Source organism: Phaenicophaeus curvirostris, chromosome 7 (genome assembly GCF_032191515.1).
Source record: "Phaenicophaeus curvirostris isolate KB17595 chromosome 7, BPBGC_Pcur_1.0, whole genome shotgun sequence".
Lineage (NCBI taxonomy): Eukaryota > Metazoa > Chordata > Aves > Cuculiformes > Cuculidae > Phaenicophaeus > Phaenicophaeus curvirostris.
In genome coordinates this window covers 31,357,185-31,378,728 of record NC_091398.1, presented here as the reverse complement: position 1 = coordinate 31,378,728, position 21,544 = coordinate 31,357,185, and the positions used below count along the sequence as shown (strand labels likewise).

The window sequence follows — 21,544 nt, the reverse complement described above, 5'->3', positions numbered from 1 at the left end:
GTGAAGCAAGAAGTAACAGCACCAGCAGTAACTCTGAGAAAACCATGTGAATCTGTGGGGGAAAAGGCTGCCTTTGTCAGCCTATATCTTGGTGTGTATGTATGGAAATGATGGAAAGACAGAGCATTTCCACGAAAAGGAATGAAGCCTGCAGAATAAGAGTAGCAGTTTGACTATTCTTCCAAAGAAGTGCTTTAAAATACCAAGTCCATGGCTTGTACAGACCATTTCAGTAATGCATCTGATGGGTCTCTATTTTCTTTCTGCTTTAATAGGCACGCTTCAGGCTTTATAACTCTACTTGAATGAGTTTGTGAAGCAAGAGAATTCAGACGAAGTTCTTGCCCATATGAAACAAAGGGGATGGGGGAAGCAATGAGGTAAAGAACAGTGTTATAAGCTTAGTTCAGGTAGTTCTAAGGCTCCTTGGGAAGATCTGCTTATGGTACAACCCTTGTGCTACCCTTGCTGCGTGGCTTTTCATGGGGATGAATGGAACATCCTAAACAGGAGAGGTGCATGCAGAGGCAGACAGGGTGAATCAGGATGTAATAGTGGAAAACAAAGGAATCTAGAGACAACATGAGAACATTGTCAGATCTCCACAGAAATGGAAATGGTGTTAGTTTGCTGGTGAATAGTCTACAGAAGGGGAAGACCCCAAGCAGGGAAGGGCAAAAAGGAAAAGCTACCAAAAATGGGCTGAGGCATCTGCAACAATTACAGAATATCAGTATCAAAGTCAAAGGGTTGTTTTCCTCCCTTGCAAGGCAGAATCTCAGCATCTCCTCCCACAGTTGTGTTCTAAAAGGATCAAACAGCACAGCTCTTTCTTATCTGAAAGGAGAACTTCTGAAAAAACAACTGAAGTAATGAAGTATTTTACCCGCTCAGCAACCCAACATTCCTATAATGATCTTAAATACTTCTGGTGTTGAAAGAGTTCCTTGTCAGTCTCTGCGTGCATAGAACCTCACAACAGCTTACAAATTGTCTTATCTGCTAGTGCTTCAGCGTGAATGGTGTTCCATTTCCTGTGAAGGCTGCAAATGCAGTTTCATGCCATTTATTTTCTTTCCTTCTTTTAAATGCTATATAGCCATAACTCATTGTTCTTAGCACATCATTATTTACCTTGGTTCACATATGTAAATTGACGTAATTGTATTAATACATAGTTGTGATAGCAAGTAATCTTGTAGAATGTCTGATGGTGTGAGATATTCCAATGACATTGCATAGCACAACATTTCTTATGTCAATATTGTAAACTGGCAATCTGTAGTGTTTGTTTATAATTTTTTCTTTCTACAGAACATCTTGTACTTTGGTTATGACATAACTATAAGGATGCTTGACTTTCTATCTCAGAATAAAAATTACTTTTATTTCTTTTAATCCATCATTTTTGGTGTTTTCAGGTTCAAACTGAAACACAGCTAGAAGCAAAAGGATTTCCTTGACAGTGGAAACTATCTGAGAACTCAGCCTTGAACTGCCTGAAAGGCATACAGTGTGTGCTCTGGCCTTGCAAATAGTGCATAATGTACTTGGAATTACATGAATGAGCCCTGTTTAACACAGCTTAAGCTTTAAATCCAGTCCAAAAGCACACACCTGGCCCACGTAAAGCCTTCATCCAGATAACCAGTTTTGCAAGACCTCCCTATGAACACTCAGCATTGCATACCTAATACTTAAACTCTCTGGCAAGGCTAACTACAGTAGTTAGGTAAGGAATGATTAATTGCTCAAGACTTATAGGAATATCTTCCTGGAGATATGTCTTTACCAAAAACTATTAATGTCATTTATGGCAGACTGAGAGGATGCAAAGTAATCCTGGACTCTATTAAGAACACACAACACAACAAATCTGTCCCTTCTCACATCTGCTTTTAAGACCACATTGATACACAACAGTTGACACAAAGAGAAAGGTATGGATGAGCAAGTGAGGGAGTGTAAGTTCAGAGATCATCTTTCACCAGAATATGTACTGCACTGGCCAACAGCTGGAGAGGGTGAGCCAGGGGACATCCTGATAGTGAAAACTACATCTGCGAGAACATGCCTAATTTTGAGCTGGGTGGAAAGGGAAGAGGAGCATCTACCTTAGAGAAACTACACTGTATCGTACTTGTCTAGAATACAGCAATGTCTAATAAATTCAGGGGTATCCTCTCAGGATTTGTTCTCCCAGATCTTTTCCATTTAGACTACAACCAGGAAGATCTTAGTTAAAGCTCATTAAATTTTGACAAGGCAGCAAATTATTATAGACAAATGTTACTTAAGATTCGTGACAATATGCAGGTAGGCAGCTTCACCTGCCAACTTATGGGCATTTAACAAAATAAGCATAAGAACTGCATGACAATTTTATAGGAGATGATTATTTGAGAGATAAAAACCATGTACGTACTCAGACACAATCTTCCTCCTCCTCGTGGAATCTACGCTCCGTATTTCTGTTTAGCTGATAATTTCATTTATGAGTTACAAAGCATTTATCTTGAATAGTACAGATGTTTAGTGAACAGAATGATTCATCTCTTCCTCTCTACTTTCTGAGTAGGACAAAGAGATGCCTACAGTAAGTGTACACTAGGACAGAAACATGTCTGTCATTAAGTTGCTACTTCCCAGATAATAACAGCCCATTAAGAGAAAAATTTGGAAAGACTGCTGCCAACAGAACTCACACAAAGTGATGCTCTCTAACGTGATTGTACTCCACTAACTCTGACTGCTTGTTTCTTTTTCTCTCACAAAAAGTCACAGTATGTACCAAAGATCTGATCCTTTTGAAAACCAGTGACACAGTCTCATTGTCTTGCATATGTGGGAAGTAAAAGGCTTAATGGATTTCATGAATGAACCTCATAAAACCTTCTACTGTTTTCAGAAGATGTAATGGAGAGTTTTGGGTTGGAAAGATTGAACAAAAGCCTGAATCACTGTAGGAGATGAAGAATCCTTAAGATAATACACGTTCTTGTTGATATCATATACCACAATTGGAAAATGCACAACTACATCAGCATTTATAACCCCTGATTTTTGAGATTTCAACCCCAAAACTGTATTAAGCTGATGTAGCTTGCAGAGAGTATTCTAACTGAATTCTAAGTACATGCTCTATTTAATATATAGCTTATGAATTTAATTACCATGCTAAGTGAAGTTGCTTAAATTAAGCATCTGTTACATTCAGTCCCAGTTTTTGTTACATATATGTGGCACGACTATTGGTGTGGTTTTATAGGAAAAATTTAAGTGGTACTAATTCTAGCAAACTTTTCAAGACTGCCAAAGAAATGGTCACACATATTTGCAAAGGATATCTATAGCTGTAGTTCTGTCTGTGCTAGTGCACTTCAACTGTGACACTGAAAGGAGCACAAATTTGCACGTTGAATAAAAGTTGCACGTCTCCTGTCCTTGCTGATTCATGTCATTTTTCTGTGTGACAGCTTTGTCGCTCCATCTCCTCCTTTTTTTTCACTTGGAGGAAGGTAATGACATGAAGCACCCCAGGGACATGAGAATGCTGCATAAACATGATTAGAGCTTCCAGCCTCTTCATTTAAAGCAAGTACCATATTGCTACCAACATCTGCTTTGGGCAGTAATGGGGCCCTTAAACAAACCATATCACTCTGAATGAGCAGAGTCCTGTAACATCTGTTGATTGTGCTTGCATATTTGGCAGCTACAAACATGACATGTCATACTTACTGTCAGTTATGCTGTTGTGCCAGCATACAGATGGATTCCTTTGGGAGAGAAAAGTTATTCACCTGGAGTCTAAGTTCTTAGAGGTGACGCTGTACCATGTAAATTGTGTTTCTATGGGGTGGGCTCCGCAAAGTGAGATGTGCAGTTTGTTTGAGCCAGCAAACTCATAGTACAGGTATGTGGGCCCCATAAGTGGTAATAAGACAAAGATCAACTAATTATCACCACTGAAAGGTCTGTATCTGTGTTGTTTCCTGTATTTCTGTATCCTGTATTGTTTGTATTGTGTATGTATCAGATAGGAAGGTAAAATACATCACAGTTTAATTGCTTTTATGCTTGAAATTCTTTTTTTCTATTAAAAATCTCTTTCACACAACAGTAGAGTAGTACAGCTAATTGCTCACTAGTGAAAAATTAACCACTGAAAATAGTGTCACGTTTTTGTGAGGAATGGACTGATCAATAAACGAGGGTCTGATAGATGATTTCAAATAAGAAACTGAGAGGTACTAAAAGGTGCCTTAGGATTTTAACATATTTCTAGCATAGAGATATGGGTGAAACCTTGGTTATGGCAATTTCCTCTAGATGAGTCACCAAAAATCTCTACGGCTGCAAAACAAAAACTCATTCTTTACCTCATTTAGTAATGATATTACCTGTTGAACATCCTGCTGGAAAACACAGAGCTGCAGTCTTTGATGGAGCCGGACTTTTCTGTGCTGCCAGATGCTTTCTAGGCGCCGCTGGTGATGCAGGACTTCATGTACCACATCCAACACCTGGTGAACAGCTTTTGAGTAGTTTGCAGTAGCAGTGAGGGATTCAGAATTCCCAGGGCTCAAGGGACGCTGTAGGACATCCAGCAAGGCTTTTCCATCCTGGCTCACCTGAGTGAAGAAATAGGTCTACTTCACTACACTGACATTTAAGCATCCAATAGCTGACAAAGAAGAGTCTACCAGAGGCTTTTTCCCCTGTGTGTTTTCCTTTTTTTTTTTTCAGTCAGAAAGGAAGAAGGAGCTCATAATATCTCTTTTTGACTTGTACTTACACATTCAGCACTTGCCTTTGCTTCCTAGTGGGCCTGCTGTGTCACACAGCGGGAGCACAGATAACTGCGCTGCTGGGGCTGCATACATAGAGACAGAGATCCCAAGACTACATTACGTTCTGACACTCAGGCACCGAAAATTCTTGACATATAGGAGCTGATGACAGGTGGCATTTGCAATAGCAGACCTATTTTTGTGAGGAGGTGGCATTTTAAGAAAAACACAGATGGCAGAGTCATTCATATTCTGCATGATAAGGGAGGGTCCTTCCTTCGTAGGATTACTAAGTATGCATATATGTTGAGAAGTGTGACATCCTGATTCTGTATTTCATTCAGTGGCAGTGAAAAAAAAATAGTCTATGATTCCTCTCTTTCTCAGGAACAGCTCAGAAGGACCTAGAGTCTCCATTTTCAATAGGATACAAAGTTTGCTGGCAAATGCAAAGCCCTCTGCACCTGTGTAACCTTTTTTTGAGCACATCAAAACACATTTGCAGATGCAAAGGCATTTGGGCATTAAAAAAAATCCCAGAATGTCAGATTTTTTAACACCACTTTTTGGGTTTTTTTTTTCCCCTGGTACATTCCTGGAGCATTGTCATATTGTGGAGGCAAAATGAAAAATGGAATCTTAAAACCCAAATTGCTATTAACAAGTGTGTGCATGCAGTGGTTCTATAAAAATGGCATTTTGAAATATTTTTCAGTTTCAGATTCCAAAGTTAAAATATTTCATTATTTTGTTAAATAAAAATGGTAAATGAGAACACTATTGGAATTCCACTCTTCTTCCCATTCCACTTTTCTCTCTCTGTCTGAAAGAAACTGGAGCGAAAATTACAATATTTTCAGAGTTTTGATTTCTGTGCGATCACAATCAGCAACCTTGCCAGAGAATGTTTTTCATTCAGTTTAAATCTTGAATATTGTCAAAGTTAAAACACATCTCAAGGATTTTCAACTCTCATTTGTTTTAGTATTTTAACTCAAATGTAGCAAATATCATTTAATAGCCAAACTCATATCTTTTGGCAAACCATGCCACATCCCAGTCTGTTGTAGCAGTCTCTTTCTGGTGTATTTTCAGAGAAATCAAGAGAGCCTTTGAGATTTATACTGGCAAAAGTAAGAGTCAAATCTTATCATATTTTGACTGTTAGGTGGACCTAGGCAGATCCCTGGAGATCTTTTAAATATTCAGGGCAATTTGGAATTAAATCAGGGAATAACTGGAGACTCCATAGGGAGTGACTTTCCAGACTCAAATTCAGTTGCTGCCAAAGACCAGCTGGAACACTTCGTGCATGCTGGAGCCTGCTGGGGTCACAGACGGAATGATTGTACAAGCCAACAGTAGTGGATAGTAGCAATATGAGGGAGGATTTTAGGAGGAAACACTGAGGTCCAGGTGTTAACTTGGCAACATTACGGAGTTGTCAATAGCTGCTATGCAGCAAGAAGCAGGTTCTAGACTGGGAAGGAGACAAGGCATACTACATCCTATATTATCTTTTGGAAGATAATCAGCATCAATTTAATCACTAGGATGAGGAAACCAAGGCTAAGCACACACTTGGGAGCAGCTTATTGGCCCAGAAATTCACTCTTTGCACTGGCTAGCTTCACTGTGTGAATTTATTATGTTCCTATTCCTGGCCTTTGGGCTTACAGTTGGGCTGAATCTGTCCCTGGCTGGTGTTACAATGATTTTAATATAGTATCTGCCAATTCACCCTCATAGAAATTACAGCAGAATCAGAACTTGCAATAAAGATTCAAAAGTTTACCAGTAAGAGGTATGTGGTTGCATAGATAATATGACAGACATGCTTTACTCAGGACAACTTTCCTGGAAACTTTGTGCCATAATATAGATCTATTCATACCTACTCCATCTCCCAAGTGCTGGCACTGCCTGTCAGGTTTTGTCTTCCAGAGGTATAATCCTGCAATTTTTCCATTTTGAGGGGTCAGATCCTTGGGTGAAATGTTCTGTACACCAACTATGACTGATCAAAACACCTGAGCTGCACAGTAGTCTTACAAAAAAAAAGGGCTTTTCCAGAGCTGACTAGTGGGTGAATACAGCTAACAAGGCTTTAAAATAAAAGCCTCAATGGTAGGAACAATGCAGAACCAAAAGATTGTTTCAGATGCAACAGCTTGTATGCCCCTGCTTCATTTGAAGCTGAGACAGGACAATATTCTAGATTTGTAGTGTAAGGGAAAGAGCGAGCAAGTCTCTGCATTCTCTCTTACTCTGTTTTCTTCTATAGGATTTAGGCTTTTATTTATAGCATGATAATTTGTTCCTGTTGTCTGTCTAAACAGCCTCAGAGATTACAAGTTATGATTTTTTCCTTGACGGGCACAGCCTTCCAATGATTCTCTGGACAGCCAGAGACAAACACTATATTTTAAGTGTTTGTATTGTCCTGCTAATAATCATTAACACAAATCACGCTTGTCCCATCACGCTGGACTGAATATATGGAAGCAGCACAGTGACAGTCAGGTAACCAGTGTTACTCAGTATCCACAAGGATTACACACATATTCCAGTGTTTCATATCTTGTGCAGCTCTGAAGTTCTTTGGCTTAAAAAGTTTCTTTTCTGAAAGTGGTTTTGTTGTGAACATTACTCCCAATCAATGGGCACAGAAGGTTTGTGAACTCAGAGTTCACTAATGAAGAGATCTCACAAAGGAAAGGAGCAGCTTCTCAAATGGAGAAGCTGTCTACTGTGCTCTTCCAGCCATTTCCGTGTTCCCCTTATAACTGCAAAAATAAATCACTAAATTTCTTTTATGTGAATCTTTTGAATATACTGTGCAAGGAGAAAAGCACCAATAACGCAGCTTAGTTGCCCCACTTCATTTATGCCTCATGATGCATTTTTAAGAAGATCCAGCATGAGTTGCAGTCCCTGTAAGGTGTAAGTGCCAGTGCTGCACTTGTCAAAGCAAATTTGACCATTTCTCACCTATTTTTAAAAGTACAGAGCTGCTGCTGGACTCTGGGAAGGTTTAACTCACCACCTCACACAATACACAGACACTCCTGTCATATGGTGATATCCCTGTGTTTTGGCTTCACGGAAGGAGAAGGGCAGTATGCGAACATTTCTCTAAGAAGTTATGTGACCTTGGGTGAACCGAAAAATAGGTTTTATTGTGCTAGTGGAATAATCTCCATGGGTGCTGCGTACATAGCTAGGGGGGAAGGTAAAATCTGTAACTATCCTATATAGTAGATCAGAAAGACCTCCAAAGCCTTGCAAGTGACTAGATGAATGGTACCATCTGTGAAACAGCTACAATTTGCACTAGGAAAAAAACCTGGTGTTTAAAGCAAATATATCATGCCTCTGGGAAGACACAGTAAAGTGCAGTTAATCAAGTGACGGTGAACAATACGCTCTCACCATCAACCAGGGTCAAGCCTGAATAGAGAAAATCTTTCCCTCTGCCCCTCCTTATCTTTACCCAAATCAGTATAGCCCTCAGTAGGGGTGTACCAAGTTTGTCTCCTGCTGTTCATCCACTAGAAACACTTAAACACACCTCAGCTAGAGAAACCTAGAGGAACCCTTTTTGGAAGAGGGAGATATACTGAAGGCATACATCTTACATATCTCTTCCCTCCAGCACTTGTTCTACCCAAAGCAGACATGAGAGCACCACGTGGTGCTCAGAGGAAGGAAGAAGACTGTTCTTCCATCAGCTCAGCTTAGTTCATGAGAGGATTGCTCAGCTGTGGATGGCATACTGGGCCCTCGATATCTGCCTCCATTATTTCTGAGCCTCACTCAAGTGCAGTAAAGGAAAGGATCCAAACAATAATAATGGCTAAATCCATGCCAAGATCAAAAAACATTCTCCCTAGGATTCTTTGGGTGTTTCTACTTAGCTTCCTGCAACGAACCTGAACTGCTTTGTTATAATCTATAACAGAACAGAATAGGCCCATGTATCCTATTAGATGTTAATTAATATCCTATTTAAAAACCACATAAAATGGTTATTCCAAGGAATGTTCCTTCTATTCTGAATCTTTTAGAATTATATATAGAGAAACAGAAAAAGAGATTTTCAATGACTCTGCACTAAAACCAAGGAAAGAAAAAGCTACAATTTTTATCCCACCATGATTGGATGATGACTGAGTTGGACTGGATGATGTCTAGCCAGTCCTTCTAACCCCAACCATTCTGTGATTCTATGACTGTGTCATTAGGCACTTGATGATCTTAAGGGTTTTTTCCAACCTAATGGTTCTGTCTAAAGCACAGTCCTTTGCAGCATTCATTGTAATGAGGATCTGACATCTCTGTGACTTTGTATATTGAAGGAAAAAGCCTTTGACATCCTCTGTTGCCATTACCATACCTGTATTAGAGCCAGGACTCACTCACAGGAAGAAAGCAATAGGACAAAAGCTAGGGGTCGCTTAAAGGTGTTCCCTGTTCAGCAAAGGCAGTGAATCAGATCATCTTTGGGGTGCCAATACTAGTTCTAGATTTTATTTATGTATGGTGTTTGTCCCTCCAATTGCCCCGTTGTGCCCTTACAAGCAGACTGCTGGGAGTCACCTCCTATAGCCTGAGGTTAGTTCTGACTGCTTTGAAAGTGTTGCAGAAATGGAAAGCAGAACCTACCCCATTTAGAAAAGCTGTGCTCCAAAATGCAATCAAATACCTGTTATCATAGAATCGCTTAACAGATACTCACATTCTCCTCTAGGAAGCACATACCTCTGTGTAAGCCTGAGTTACTTGTTCATACAGGGTCTGATGATGATGGATGGCCAGTTCCAGGTCTTGCATTTCTGAGGGGAGGCCTCCTTCACTGCACATTTTGCACCAGGCATCCACACCTGAAAGGAACTGAAACAATTCCAGGAACAATGAGAAAGAGTGACACAGAACATCATCTCTTCAACATTAGAAAGGTTTGTAGAGTACCACATGTGACTGCAGCAAGGACTGAGGAAAATGTAACTGTTATAATGGAGTCCTTTGTGGCACCCTGGAACAGCACATTCAGTACTCGATGAACACCTAGATCCCAAGGAATATTTTCTGTTTCTTCTGGATTAAAAGCAAGTGCTCCTTTAACTAGGCTCAGAAAACTCCCATTTTAGGAGACTTTACATATCATACAAGGAGGCTGCAGCATTATATTCCAAAAGGGAGACTGCAACATGTTTAGAAAAAAAAAAACAACCACATCAGTGTGAATCACAAAAGGACACAGTCACAGCTCCAGTTGTATTAGGCATTGTCTCAACCACCAATCTTCCCTCAGTCATCTACCTGTCCCTAACACTACTAATCCTCGCAACAGAAAACTCCTATTAAAATCAATAGTGAAATTAATTTCAGTGAAAAGCAGACAGACTGTATTCGAGCAGTTCCCAACCCAGGGCCAACTCGGTGGGATCACTAATAGGATACCAAGACTTTAAACCCTGGGTCACACATTTGATTCTGGCAGCGGTCAGCAGTGATCATGTGCCATAATCATTTGATGGCTGCTAAGGAGCCAATGCAAAATGAGCTGCTGGTCTCAGTCCAGTTCCTGGTGGGTAGATATCCATGAAAATGAAGAAAAAATCATTACCAGTGCAACTGACATGGTTTAGCACCTTGGTTGGAAGCCTTAACAGACACCAGAAACTGAATGACTTGGGGGAGCAGAGAGATAGAAAGAAATATTTTTCCACTCTTAAAGGCCTCCAGAGCAGTGCTGATGCACTTTGGCAGAACAAATTGGGAAATCTCTCCTGGGTACTGCCTGTTCTGTAAAAGAAAAGAGGAATTTAGTCTCTAACGTTCCCATTCTGATTTTCTTTTAAGCAGGTCTTACTTCAATGACACAGCTCACATGTTCATATTTTGTCCATACTAACTGCCTAATACCACCTCATTACTTCTTATTAATACATTTTTCTTCCTCCACCTTTCTCTTAAACCTGCCTGCCATACTTTAGAGCTATTTATAAAGTAGAACAGCTAATTATACAACAGATGCAGTGCCCTGTAGGGTGAACGCATAATGCCACAACTCCATCCCTAGAATCACAGCCATATCCACTCCTGAAGTGTTCACCTGTGGCTTGTTAGTAAAGCACTCGCTCACAGCATGAAGGACTCCAAGACTTAAAGCAAAGAATTTCAATTCAACTCTGGCTCTGCATCAGCATCCTTTTTTTATTAGCAGTGTAAAACTATTCAACACGCTGCTGTGTAATCAAGGCTATAAAGTGTTTGCATTGTAAACACTTCAGTGAACAAAGATGCAGTGACAAAGATGAATTTCTAAATGTTCATGTCTACAAAATACAAATCTACCAGAGAGAGCTCTGCTTTCTAGAAGACCAGAGGCAGGTTCTCTTGCATTGGTTTGACTCCTGACCTGTTGAACCTCTCCAGACGAAATCCCCAAACACCCTTGCATAAAACTGAAGCCATCATATTTTCTGCTAGGATAGTGGAATTCACATTATTTCCTATGCAGCCCAGAGCTAGATCAACCCTTTTGGGAACTGTTACATAAACCTCCTGGTCAAAACAGTGAGCAAAAGATCTTTACACCTTACAGACCTGCATTTCTACTGCTGGAATCACACTGTCATGACTCTTATCAAAACTGCTGAGTTCTACCAGTTTTACCACAAGCTTTTATAGTCATGTTATTCATAGACTGTGATTTGCACAGTAATTAAGAGAATTCTCAAGAAGATTCTACACACATAACCACATTTCCAGCTTGTTGTTTCACATCTATCTTTCTTTGAATATCTATTGTATACAGACAATGTCACATCAACAATTACATCAGTAATTTCACTTCTGCCACTAGCAGGAGCAGCCAAGATCATCTGTTTTAAAGAGTTTTAAGAAATATGCCCTGTCAACCTTATAGTCTGATACCGTAAAACAATGCACAGTGGTCTGTGTATCACGTGTATAGATTCACTTAGGGAGAGCAAATGCTTTTTTTTAAGGACTTTTACAAAGCATTAGTTCATATCACAGGACTATTGATCTTGGTGTTTAGAAGAAAAGCAGCTATTTCAAGTTTTATTTTTTGTTACACGTTGTGGTAGGCACCAAAAACTTTATTAAATTTAACCTTTCCTTCTAGAAATATATTCATAGCACAAAATTATCATTTGAGTTAAAAAAAGATAGATTTAAAGTTGTAAATTGCTAACTGTTAGGTTGGAACAAGAACTGTTACTGTCCATTGGATACTCAACACCATTTAAATTATTTGCTTAAATTTCTAGTCAGCCCGTGGGCTAGAACAGCTCCTGTTGGGAACATAAAAGCTGCTTAAGTATGATTTGAAATGACAGGCTCCAATAACTGTCTGTGATTTTCAAGACTTTAGGAAAGATTAAGAAAAATCTCTCCTAAAAAATAAAAAAGTCCCTAGGTACCTTTGTGCCTCTAATCCAATCCAAAAGTAACTTTAAAGTAATGACCTATAGTTACTCCTGACTCACAATCTATTCACCTAAGTTCCAAATTCTATATTAGGTTGGGTAATGATGAATTCTTAGACCACTTATTAACAGATTTCCTAAGGGACTGTTATGCTGTATCATGTGGTTGCACAAAGACACAGCTCAGACATTTGCAGTATATCTTTCTCTCCATTTTTTGTGCGGTCCTTGTTCACCGCTTGCTAGGCCTCCGTGTGGAAGCTTTAGGATAACCAGAGTAGTTCTCCTAGGCCCCAGAAAAATTAAAACTGAACTCAAGCGTACTTTTGTGCTCCAGAATGGTTGTGGGGAAGGATGGGAAGAAGATGAAACCACTTTCCTCAGTGATCTATTATATCTCTTAATGGCCTGAATTTTTTGTTCAAGGCTTCTTGCACATGTCTTGTTGCTGTTTCTGGAATTTCCCTGTCTAATGCAGAAGTCGAGTTGGTCTTATCCCTGCATCTTACAGATATTAACTCGCTTTTTCTTTCCTCATTTTCTCCAAATTCTTCTACCCTTTTTTCTTTTCCCCTCTTTTTCATTTCCTTTCCTCAAATAGAGGAGTTCAGGATGTGCTTAGAGAGACCCACGTGGAGATGGGATTGGTAGCCTTCCTTGTTGGGGAGTAAGGAAGTATGAAACAAATGATCAGGGGTCAGTTGTCAGAGAATCAGCATAAACATCTAGCATGTGCACCTAGCACCTACTATCTTAAATAGTGATTCTTCTTGTGTAATTCTGAGGGTAAACCCTGACCTAGACTTAATTGGTTGAGATCACTCAGCTGATTGAAGACATAAATTTGTTCGTTCTGACATAATCTGTAGAACAAATATCTTATGAATACTTTAACACACTACCAGATTACATCCAAGAAAGGGAGGACACTGGTATATCTGCTTCCCCCACACAGCAGTTAGTGGGCTGGAGTCTCATCTGGTATAAATCAGCACAGTCCTCTTGAAATCACAGTGAGATAAGGCATGTTCTCCTATGCTTCCTTGCACCTTTGAATAGCTTCAGACATATTTGAAGATACAGATGCAGATTGCATTAGAGTACCTCTGTGTGGAGAGGAGGGGGATGAACAGATAGAATAGAAGAAAAACACCCCACAAAACCCAAAAGATTTGTAGCAGGTGGAATTAAGGGGCAGTGGAAACACCTCCCCTGAATACCCTGAGTTGCACCTTGACCAGGACATGTTGGTTGTTTGGAGTTTAGTTTACAGGCTTTTGATCAAACACGCTTACTGAAGAAGCCAGGCTGGAGGCTAACTTGGCAAGATTTATCTTTTCTTTCTTCCACTTCTTTCCTTGTTTTTGCCTACTTTCCTTTTCCATGCTCTTTTCTTGATGATGGTTTAGTATGTACAAGTTGTGTTATTCAAAGATGACACATGCATGCAGGAAACACACACACATACTCACAGAAAAAAAAAAAAAAAAAGAAGAAAAAGAAACAAACAAAGGGGGTGGGTGAGAAGGCTTTGATCCAGGAACTCATTCAGCCGAGTTCAATTCAATATGCCACATGTATCTACTATGAGAGCCAGGAAAGCAACATGATTCTGAGGCATGTGAAGACAGATGCGAGGTTCAATTCCCAGCAGGGTTGACTCAGCCTTTCATCCTTCCAAGCCAGACAAATTGTATTCTGTGCAGTTTTCTGTGTGGGGTCTTTAGAAGGAGACCTTGAAACACAAGCTGCTTCCTGCTCAGCTTGCATGTTATAGACATCATAGAGCTTTTCATAAATCTCTGTCGCAAGCCAACAACTTCTTGCAGGTTGGGCTGTGCCAAAGGCTGAAAGATACAGTCCTAATAAACTTGCTTCCTCTTGGCATCACAGAGGACTTCACTTGATAGGAAGGAATGAACAAAAGAGACTTTAGCAGCTTATCGTGCTGGAGAAGGAAAGAAAATCTCCATATCAGATCAGTATGAGGGAAGCAGGGATAAACTGTGTGAGAAACAGTCGGATCCACAGCAAGACTACCCTTACTGACAGAGCAAAGGGAGCAAAAAATTATTTGATCTGGGACAGAGGAAGTAATGGGTTTACTGCATCTTTGTTTCAGAGATTTAAGCCTTAATCATTGTAAGATAATGAGGTCCTGATTTGAGTTAGGAAAAAATAAAAACAAAACAACAAAACTCTAGGTGGTGTCAAAAATAATCAATCACATTTAGAATGAATGACGGACAAAAGACCAAGTTATGGACCAAATCCCAAACACCTCACTTTTTATACTATACAGAGGTTGAATGACTAAATCATTAGCATTCAAGTAATTGGTTTATGCTACCAGAGTTACTAAAACAGGGCCAAAATTTTATTCCTGGCTAAGTGACACGCTGAATCCCACACCTCTTTTGCTGCAGTTTGAATTTACAGGATTCACATCAACACTTATCAACCACTGAATTGTCTCTCATTGCAAATGAGGAGCAATTTCATCTCGCAATTAGCAAATTCTCTTGTCTGCTTAATAATGACAGACCAACTTCTGTCAGGCAGTACAAACATCATTTCCTTAGGAAGAGATCTCAAAGCAGGACCAGGTTTTACAGATCCATCCATAAAATTGTAAAGAAAAAAGACTCAAATCTGGAAGTGACATCAGCGTAACTTATTTTCAAGTTAGGGCTGAGGCAAAATACCCACTTTGGCAGAGTTCAAAAAGGAGGAGGACAAAAATAAATTCACCTCTAGCTTCACAGACAGTTCAATAGAGCTTTCTGTTTTATTGACTTTCATGCTGTTCAACACCTCAGCAACTCCTCATAAGTTGCAAACAAGATTGACACTCCAGAAATATAGGGGATTGCTTTTGGGGAAAAAAAAAAAAGAAAAAGTAGGCAAAAAAACCCCACAAACCAAACCAAAACAAACAAGAATGAACTAAGTCATTAATAAACCTTAAACATTCTCATTGGGACTACAGACTGGATATAAATTCTTTTTTTTCTTTATGAATATATGATGACTGACAATTATCAACACAAAGACTACACCTAAACACTATAGTGTTTGTTGTACTGAGATGAAAGTACTTGTAATGGGCATCTACATAGTGCATCAGTCCCATCAGAGCCACTGAGTGTGCTTACACAAGTAAGTGCCCAGTAGGGTGAGTAATTGCTCTATGCTATGGCCTGTTGTCACTAAGAAACAAAAAAAAAAAAAAAAAAAAAGAAAAATCCATTCTAATTCTACACTCAGAAACAAACAATAAAGAAAATCTTTACTGTTTGAGTTACACTTTTCCATACACATATTCTGGTTCATGAGGCACAGTTTCTTTCTTCTGAGTTGTAATTTCTTCTTCAGACACGTGAAGCATGGGTCATTTTATAAACATGAAGCGCGTTCACCTAGTAGCTGCCCAGAAATCAGTGCTTGTCACTGGAAAATGACCGTAATCAACATATGATCAAAGTTGAACCATCATCACTAGGTGGACCTGATTTAGATGTAAAAAAATCTTTTGTAGATATAGAACATTTCTGGTAGTTGTTAAAGACACAAACCAGAATTCAGGGACACAGAAAATTTTCTTGGATGTTCCTAGTTGTCTCTGAAGTCTCTATTTAGTAAGGTCTAACAAAGTTTGAGGCCATAGAGAGCACTGCAAGAGTAGGTGGTGGTATGAATTCCACAGATTTCATTAACAATAATCTGCTTCAGGTCTTAGAAATTGCCTGCCAGTATGGGTCTATGTCATATGTATGAATATTCCTGTGCACATAGCACATACTACATACACAAATGAGTGAGGATGTATACTGTTTTCCTGAGCATAATAATCCTGAGTATGTTCACAGCACTGAGGAAATACCAGGCCATAAAAATAAGGCAGAATGTAACTGCACCAGTGCACTTCAGTCATAATCAGATTCTTTCTCATCGCTAAGTCATAAATGTATTTGCTTACCCATTCAAGGAACACGTGCCAGTCTTTTGAGAGAAATGTTCTTATTTCTTTTTGAGACACCAGTCCACTAGGAACAATCTTTTAACCTCAATGGATACAAGCCAAAAGCCATCAGGCAGTAACTGCGGCATCATCATTATCATTTTGCCAGTCACGAAAGCAGCTCACCTGTTCAGCTTTCTGGTGAAAAACAGCAGACATGGCTAAGATCGTGCTACGTTCATCCAGAGCTGCAGCAAAACTCTTCCACTCTTGATCCAGCTGGCTAGATATTTGTTTAATTTGCTGGGAAGCATAATGGCCTGCCTCGGAAAGCCTTGACGCAACAGACATGATCCGATTGATGTTGACATAGGCATTCTGAAAATTAAAAAACACACATAAATAAAAAGAAGGAAGAAGCATGACCACCTTCTGCCTTCATTACACATTCCAAACACCATCAGTTGGAGTGAAGCCAAGCAGTTCAGGGAAAGCAATCAACTACTTGCTTAAATATGCATGAATAGCAGGCATACTACCTTCCACTCTAAAAATACATCCCTCAGGAATCTTTTTGAGCATCTATGTCATTATTTAACACTGTTATCTCCCCCTCTCCCCTGGAATTTATTTATGTGAAACTAATTTGCCATAATTCAGCTATTTACTCACCTGTTAGGGTCTGCACATTGCTTCTGTCTTACTCAGTATTTCTGTTGCATTACTTCATATTTCTGGACGCTAAATCCACATACTCATAAATGAAATGTTTGCTTTCCATCCTTTGAGAACTCTCAGACAATCGTTTGCAGACACGTAGTGTCAACAAATGGAAAACTCTTACAGAATTTAAAAGAGCTTGTAAGGATACTCTATAGAAATAAGAGTTTCCATAGAAATGTCATTAAATTATATTCTTTAGTGAAAATGTTATCTTTTCTGCAGTTTATCTTAAGCTGTTATCCAGCAGAGATATTTAACTACATTCTGAATTTAGAAGGATTCAAAAAAGCCTACTAAAAGGGTAATATTTTCTGTTCTTTCCTAAGAATTTTCCATGATGATTTTTATTCAGCTTTGAAGCAGTAGACTGATAGTTCTTTCTCAACCTGAACTGCGAACAGCAATATAACTGCATTACAATACCCTCATCCTTCATAGAAACATAAACCTGAAAATAAATAGCCACTATGACAACGCCTTATAAAGATGTAACATCAAAAGACAAATGAAAGCTATCTTGCAGATTTCTGGAACGCCATTTGATGTAATCACTTTTCTTTTTTCTTTCCTCTTCACTGGAGGAAAGGAACATCCCGAAATCTGAGATGATTTGCTAATGTTGACCGACTGCTTTCTTGTCTCACTAAAGTATTTCAAAAGAGCTTCAAGAATTTCAGAGTAGAATCGGTAAGACTCTTGCACACAAGGACAGACACAACCCTGATGATTTTAACAGTATTACTCATGGGCAAATATTATAATAAATCAGAGGTGGAAGTGTTTATTGGAGCAGGATCTCCTAATAGTGAGTAGGAGCACAATGTGGAAAGATACCTACCAATCCAAACATGAAACACAACAGAGCACTGCCAAGGCAGGCACAGGTCCAAACTAAGTTGTGAAGCAGGGCAAAGCATGTCTTCATTGTATGTGGGATGACTACAAAGTACACTTATTATACCTGTAGGTGTCAAAGGAAAGAAAGGTGTGGCCACAGCCCTTACAGCCACTCCGCTGTCCTCGATAGAACCATGACTGTGTCATTGGTCATATAAATAACACAGATTCCAGTTTTGGGTTATTTTTCCTCTTATTACAAAGCTTTTTCTTAAAAATTGGATTTGCCTCAAAATCATCAGATGACTATTAAGAAAAAAAAACCATTTCTTTCAGTACAATTAGAGAAATCAATCAAAATAATTCTGGAGTTTAAAGTATACTGAAAACAAGATATTACGATTTGGAATTTTGACCACCAGCCACAGTCAAACACATCTTTGTGTTCCTTCTAGTTTGAAAACTGGAATTTAGACTAGATATTTAAGCCTTTTTCACAGAAAGACTTCACAACGGAGCCTCAGCCAAAATCATTTTGCAACATTTCAGGTCAGCTCTTCTGGTGGAAAGGAGTGTAGTGCCACTATAGTTGCTAAAACTTCGATGAGTTGCGCTAAATGAAGACACAGAACTTTGCTGCGTTTGCAGGAAAAGAAAGGTTGTAAAAGAAATTGTCACTTACATCTTGCTTTTCTTTCCTCTCTGCCCCCCCGCCCCCCGCCAAATTATCTCAGCCACCACAATGCAATGACCATGGTGCAAAACAACTGTGAATTCCTTAGTTTCCTACAGCTACAGTACACAAGATGTATTAAGTAACAGAAAGGTAAACGTAAGATTAGTTGAAATACACCAGGTGTTCTTAGGGTCTGTTTTTTAAGTTAGGGAGATTTATATATTGCTATGACTATTTTCTATATTTGTATACAGAGATGAGGATTTTTAGGGACGCGATTTCACTTTCCTAGATGAGAATTTTTCACTGAGGAATACTAACTAGTCCTGTAGCCAGCCCACTAACTCCACAGCTTTTCCAGCAGAATGCAAGGAGCAGTTTGGGAGTCACACGCTCACACTTCTGTTCTTAGCACACCAAGTGGAAATGGCTCAGGAAATAAAGACTCTTCGTCTTTCTCTGCTGCCTGATGAGAGATAAATGGATTCAAGTGCAATATCACATAGGATGTGCTCTTCTGTATAGCTCCCAAAGGTAGTGCAATGGACACAACTCCTAGTTCCAGACACACACTCTACCTCTGTTTTATTTGTCCCACCTCAGTTAAACAGAGACATTGAAGTGGGTCTAGGACCCATAAGACTTCTCCAAGGATTCACAGGAAAACAAGACAGCAAAGACTTGGCTAAAGGTCTGGAACTCGGGACAGCACATCCTACCAGAAGTAACACCTTTTACAATATCAGGATCCTTACACAGTGTCCCTATTTTCGGAAAAGAAGGGGAAGGACGGACTCTCTGTTGTGGATTGAGGTAAAACACAATATGGCTTCAAGGCGCTCCGGAATATTGTTTCGGTACAAAAAGATATAACTGACCACAGTCCACATAAAGCAAGACATTTCTTTTCCACTTGAAGAAGAATAAAATTGTAAGCTTCTTTTTTTCATTTTTATCTGCCAGTGTGTGGTGTTCTGAGTAAAATGGAACAAAAATCTATGCTGCCAAAATTCAAGTGTTGACATTTCACAGAGTTATACCTTTATTTTCCTCTGGTTTGTTCACCTCTAAAAACTGAGTGAATTGAGATTTTTTTTTCAGTGTCAATTTTGTATAGATCTTTTTATACTAAAAGGAATTACATTCAATTGAGCAACTAATGTCTATGACTTTATTTTACCTTTATGCTGGAAAATCCATTACTAGCAGGTTCTCACTCTAGAAAGTCTTACTTTAGATATAACCTAAGGCCTCATTTTCATTTACTTTATCTCAACTTTGAAACTTTAGTCAAAAAAAGGGGATTTTTGCCTTCTTAAGATAATTTGATTCGCTAACAAAAGAAAAGTTTTCCCACATGTACATCAGCATCATGATTATCAAGGCTTTCTTTTACACTTTAGGAAAGCCTTGTACAATGCCTTGCAAGTGTACTTAATCATCTTTATCCAGCAATTGTTAGTCCACTTTTTCACCTAAACAAGGCCTAGATTCTGGACATCAATGTCTGTAAGATAGCTGTTCCTTCCAGAGTAAGTAGAAACTGTTAAGCTCTCTAACACTTGGTAGGAAAGCAGCCCTTAGTCTCAGCAACAAGTACTGACAGTAGCAGAGTTTCAACTGTGGAATTATCCCTCCTGGGGAAAATACACTAATTTGGCCCTGATCATCTAGCAGGCATGCCAGGAGACCTTCCCTCTCAATTAAACCCTCCAGCTCTAGCTGGAACAATACTTTATTCTAATACACATATAAAAAGAATACCTTATGTTCACAAAAGAAAAATGAGCAGTGAGAAGCACTAAATCTGCAAGGAACTTGGCTGTGTTCATCTCATTTTCTAGAGAACTAATTGAGATATTGTGATGGCAAGCAGTGAAGGTGGGCTGCATGAAAAGGGTTTTGCAGATTAATTGAAGGTGAAATTTGATTGTTGAAGAGTTTTTCTTTAAAATATATTTTTTAAAAAACAGTTTGCACCGTGTTACTGTGAGCTTAGAAACCATCTGTGAAATGAACCTAACACATAAATCCAAAGCAGAATGTTTCAGCAACAAAATAAACTCATGAGATATCTTTAAAGACCTTTAAGTTTCTATTACAAGGCCAATTATATGTAGCCTGTTGCAGAATAATATTGGATGGCATTTTAGCTCAGCCTACACAGAGAAAAATACTGTTCATTTAAGATAAATTTTGGGAATTTTCAGCAGACATCATTAGCCTTTACACAATAATTGTAACATGTCTGAAATACATTTCGACTTTCTTAGGACAACATATATATCCATCTAACGTCAGACAGCAAACTCCCTGAGAGCAGGACCAGCAGCAATGCCAGGACTGCAATTTTTATGCTTGCCCCACAGAAACTGATAACTCATTCTTTAAGGATGTTAATGGATCCAGGCATAAAAAGGTCCTGGCAAAGGAAATACAAAACTTCAGCTGGAACAAATGGCACATATACCATGTATCCAAGCACAGGGTTACAAGCATTATGCTTTGTGTCATACTGAAAACCTGTTTTTTTCCCTCTAACAAATTTACTAGATTATTGAGATTACTCACAAAATGTTGCAGCTAAACAGTCATCTTCGTGAAAAGTATTATTGCTTTAGTATAAATGTTATACAGCTGTGATAAAGATTAAAATAATTTATTTTGAAACCGAAGTGAAAACAAGCACTGTCATGAATCACACACAAAAAAAATATCTATGGTTATTTCAAAGAAAAACACCACACTACAGTTTATTACTTCAAACACATGACTTATCCACATCCCACGTTGCTCATTTAAAAGGAAGAATTATTATTTTAAAAATAGAGTAACAAATTGTTTTTCCAAGAAGCAGCTTTGGTCACAGCATGCCTATAGCGATGTACAGGAAGAGGATTTTATAAAAGGCATGACCCAATAAACACTTGGAGAGTGTATTTTCTAGAGGGACTGAAGAGAATATTTTAACCAGGCTTAAAGGACTCTAGGTATAGTGTAAACAAACAAAACAAAAAAAATATCAAACCATTCTCAGCTACACTGTCCTCCTCCCTATATCCTCTCAGTACTATTTTTAATGTATTGACAAAAC

General features: G+C 38.9%; 1 protein-coding gene across 12 annotated transcripts in view; it reads right to left on the bottom strand.

Moving 5' to 3' along the window:
• KALRN (kalirin RhoGEF kinase) overlaps nt 1-21,544 on the bottom strand; it is a 514,381-nt gene that overhangs the window by 259,935 nt on the left and 232,902 nt on the right. For all 12 annotated transcript variants that reach the window (XM_069861465.1, XM_069861454.1, XM_069861453.1 and 9 more), the window contains 3 exons: nt 16,401-16,592; nt 9,555-9,686; nt 4,404-4,634 (listed from right to left, as the gene is read on the bottom strand). In XM_069861465.1, the coding sequence (XP_069717566.1) occupies nt 4,404-4,634; nt 9,555-9,686; nt 16,401-16,592 (555 nt within the window). The remainder of the gene's footprint in view (nt 1-4,403; nt 4,635-9,554; nt 9,687-16,400; nt 16,593-21,544) is intronic.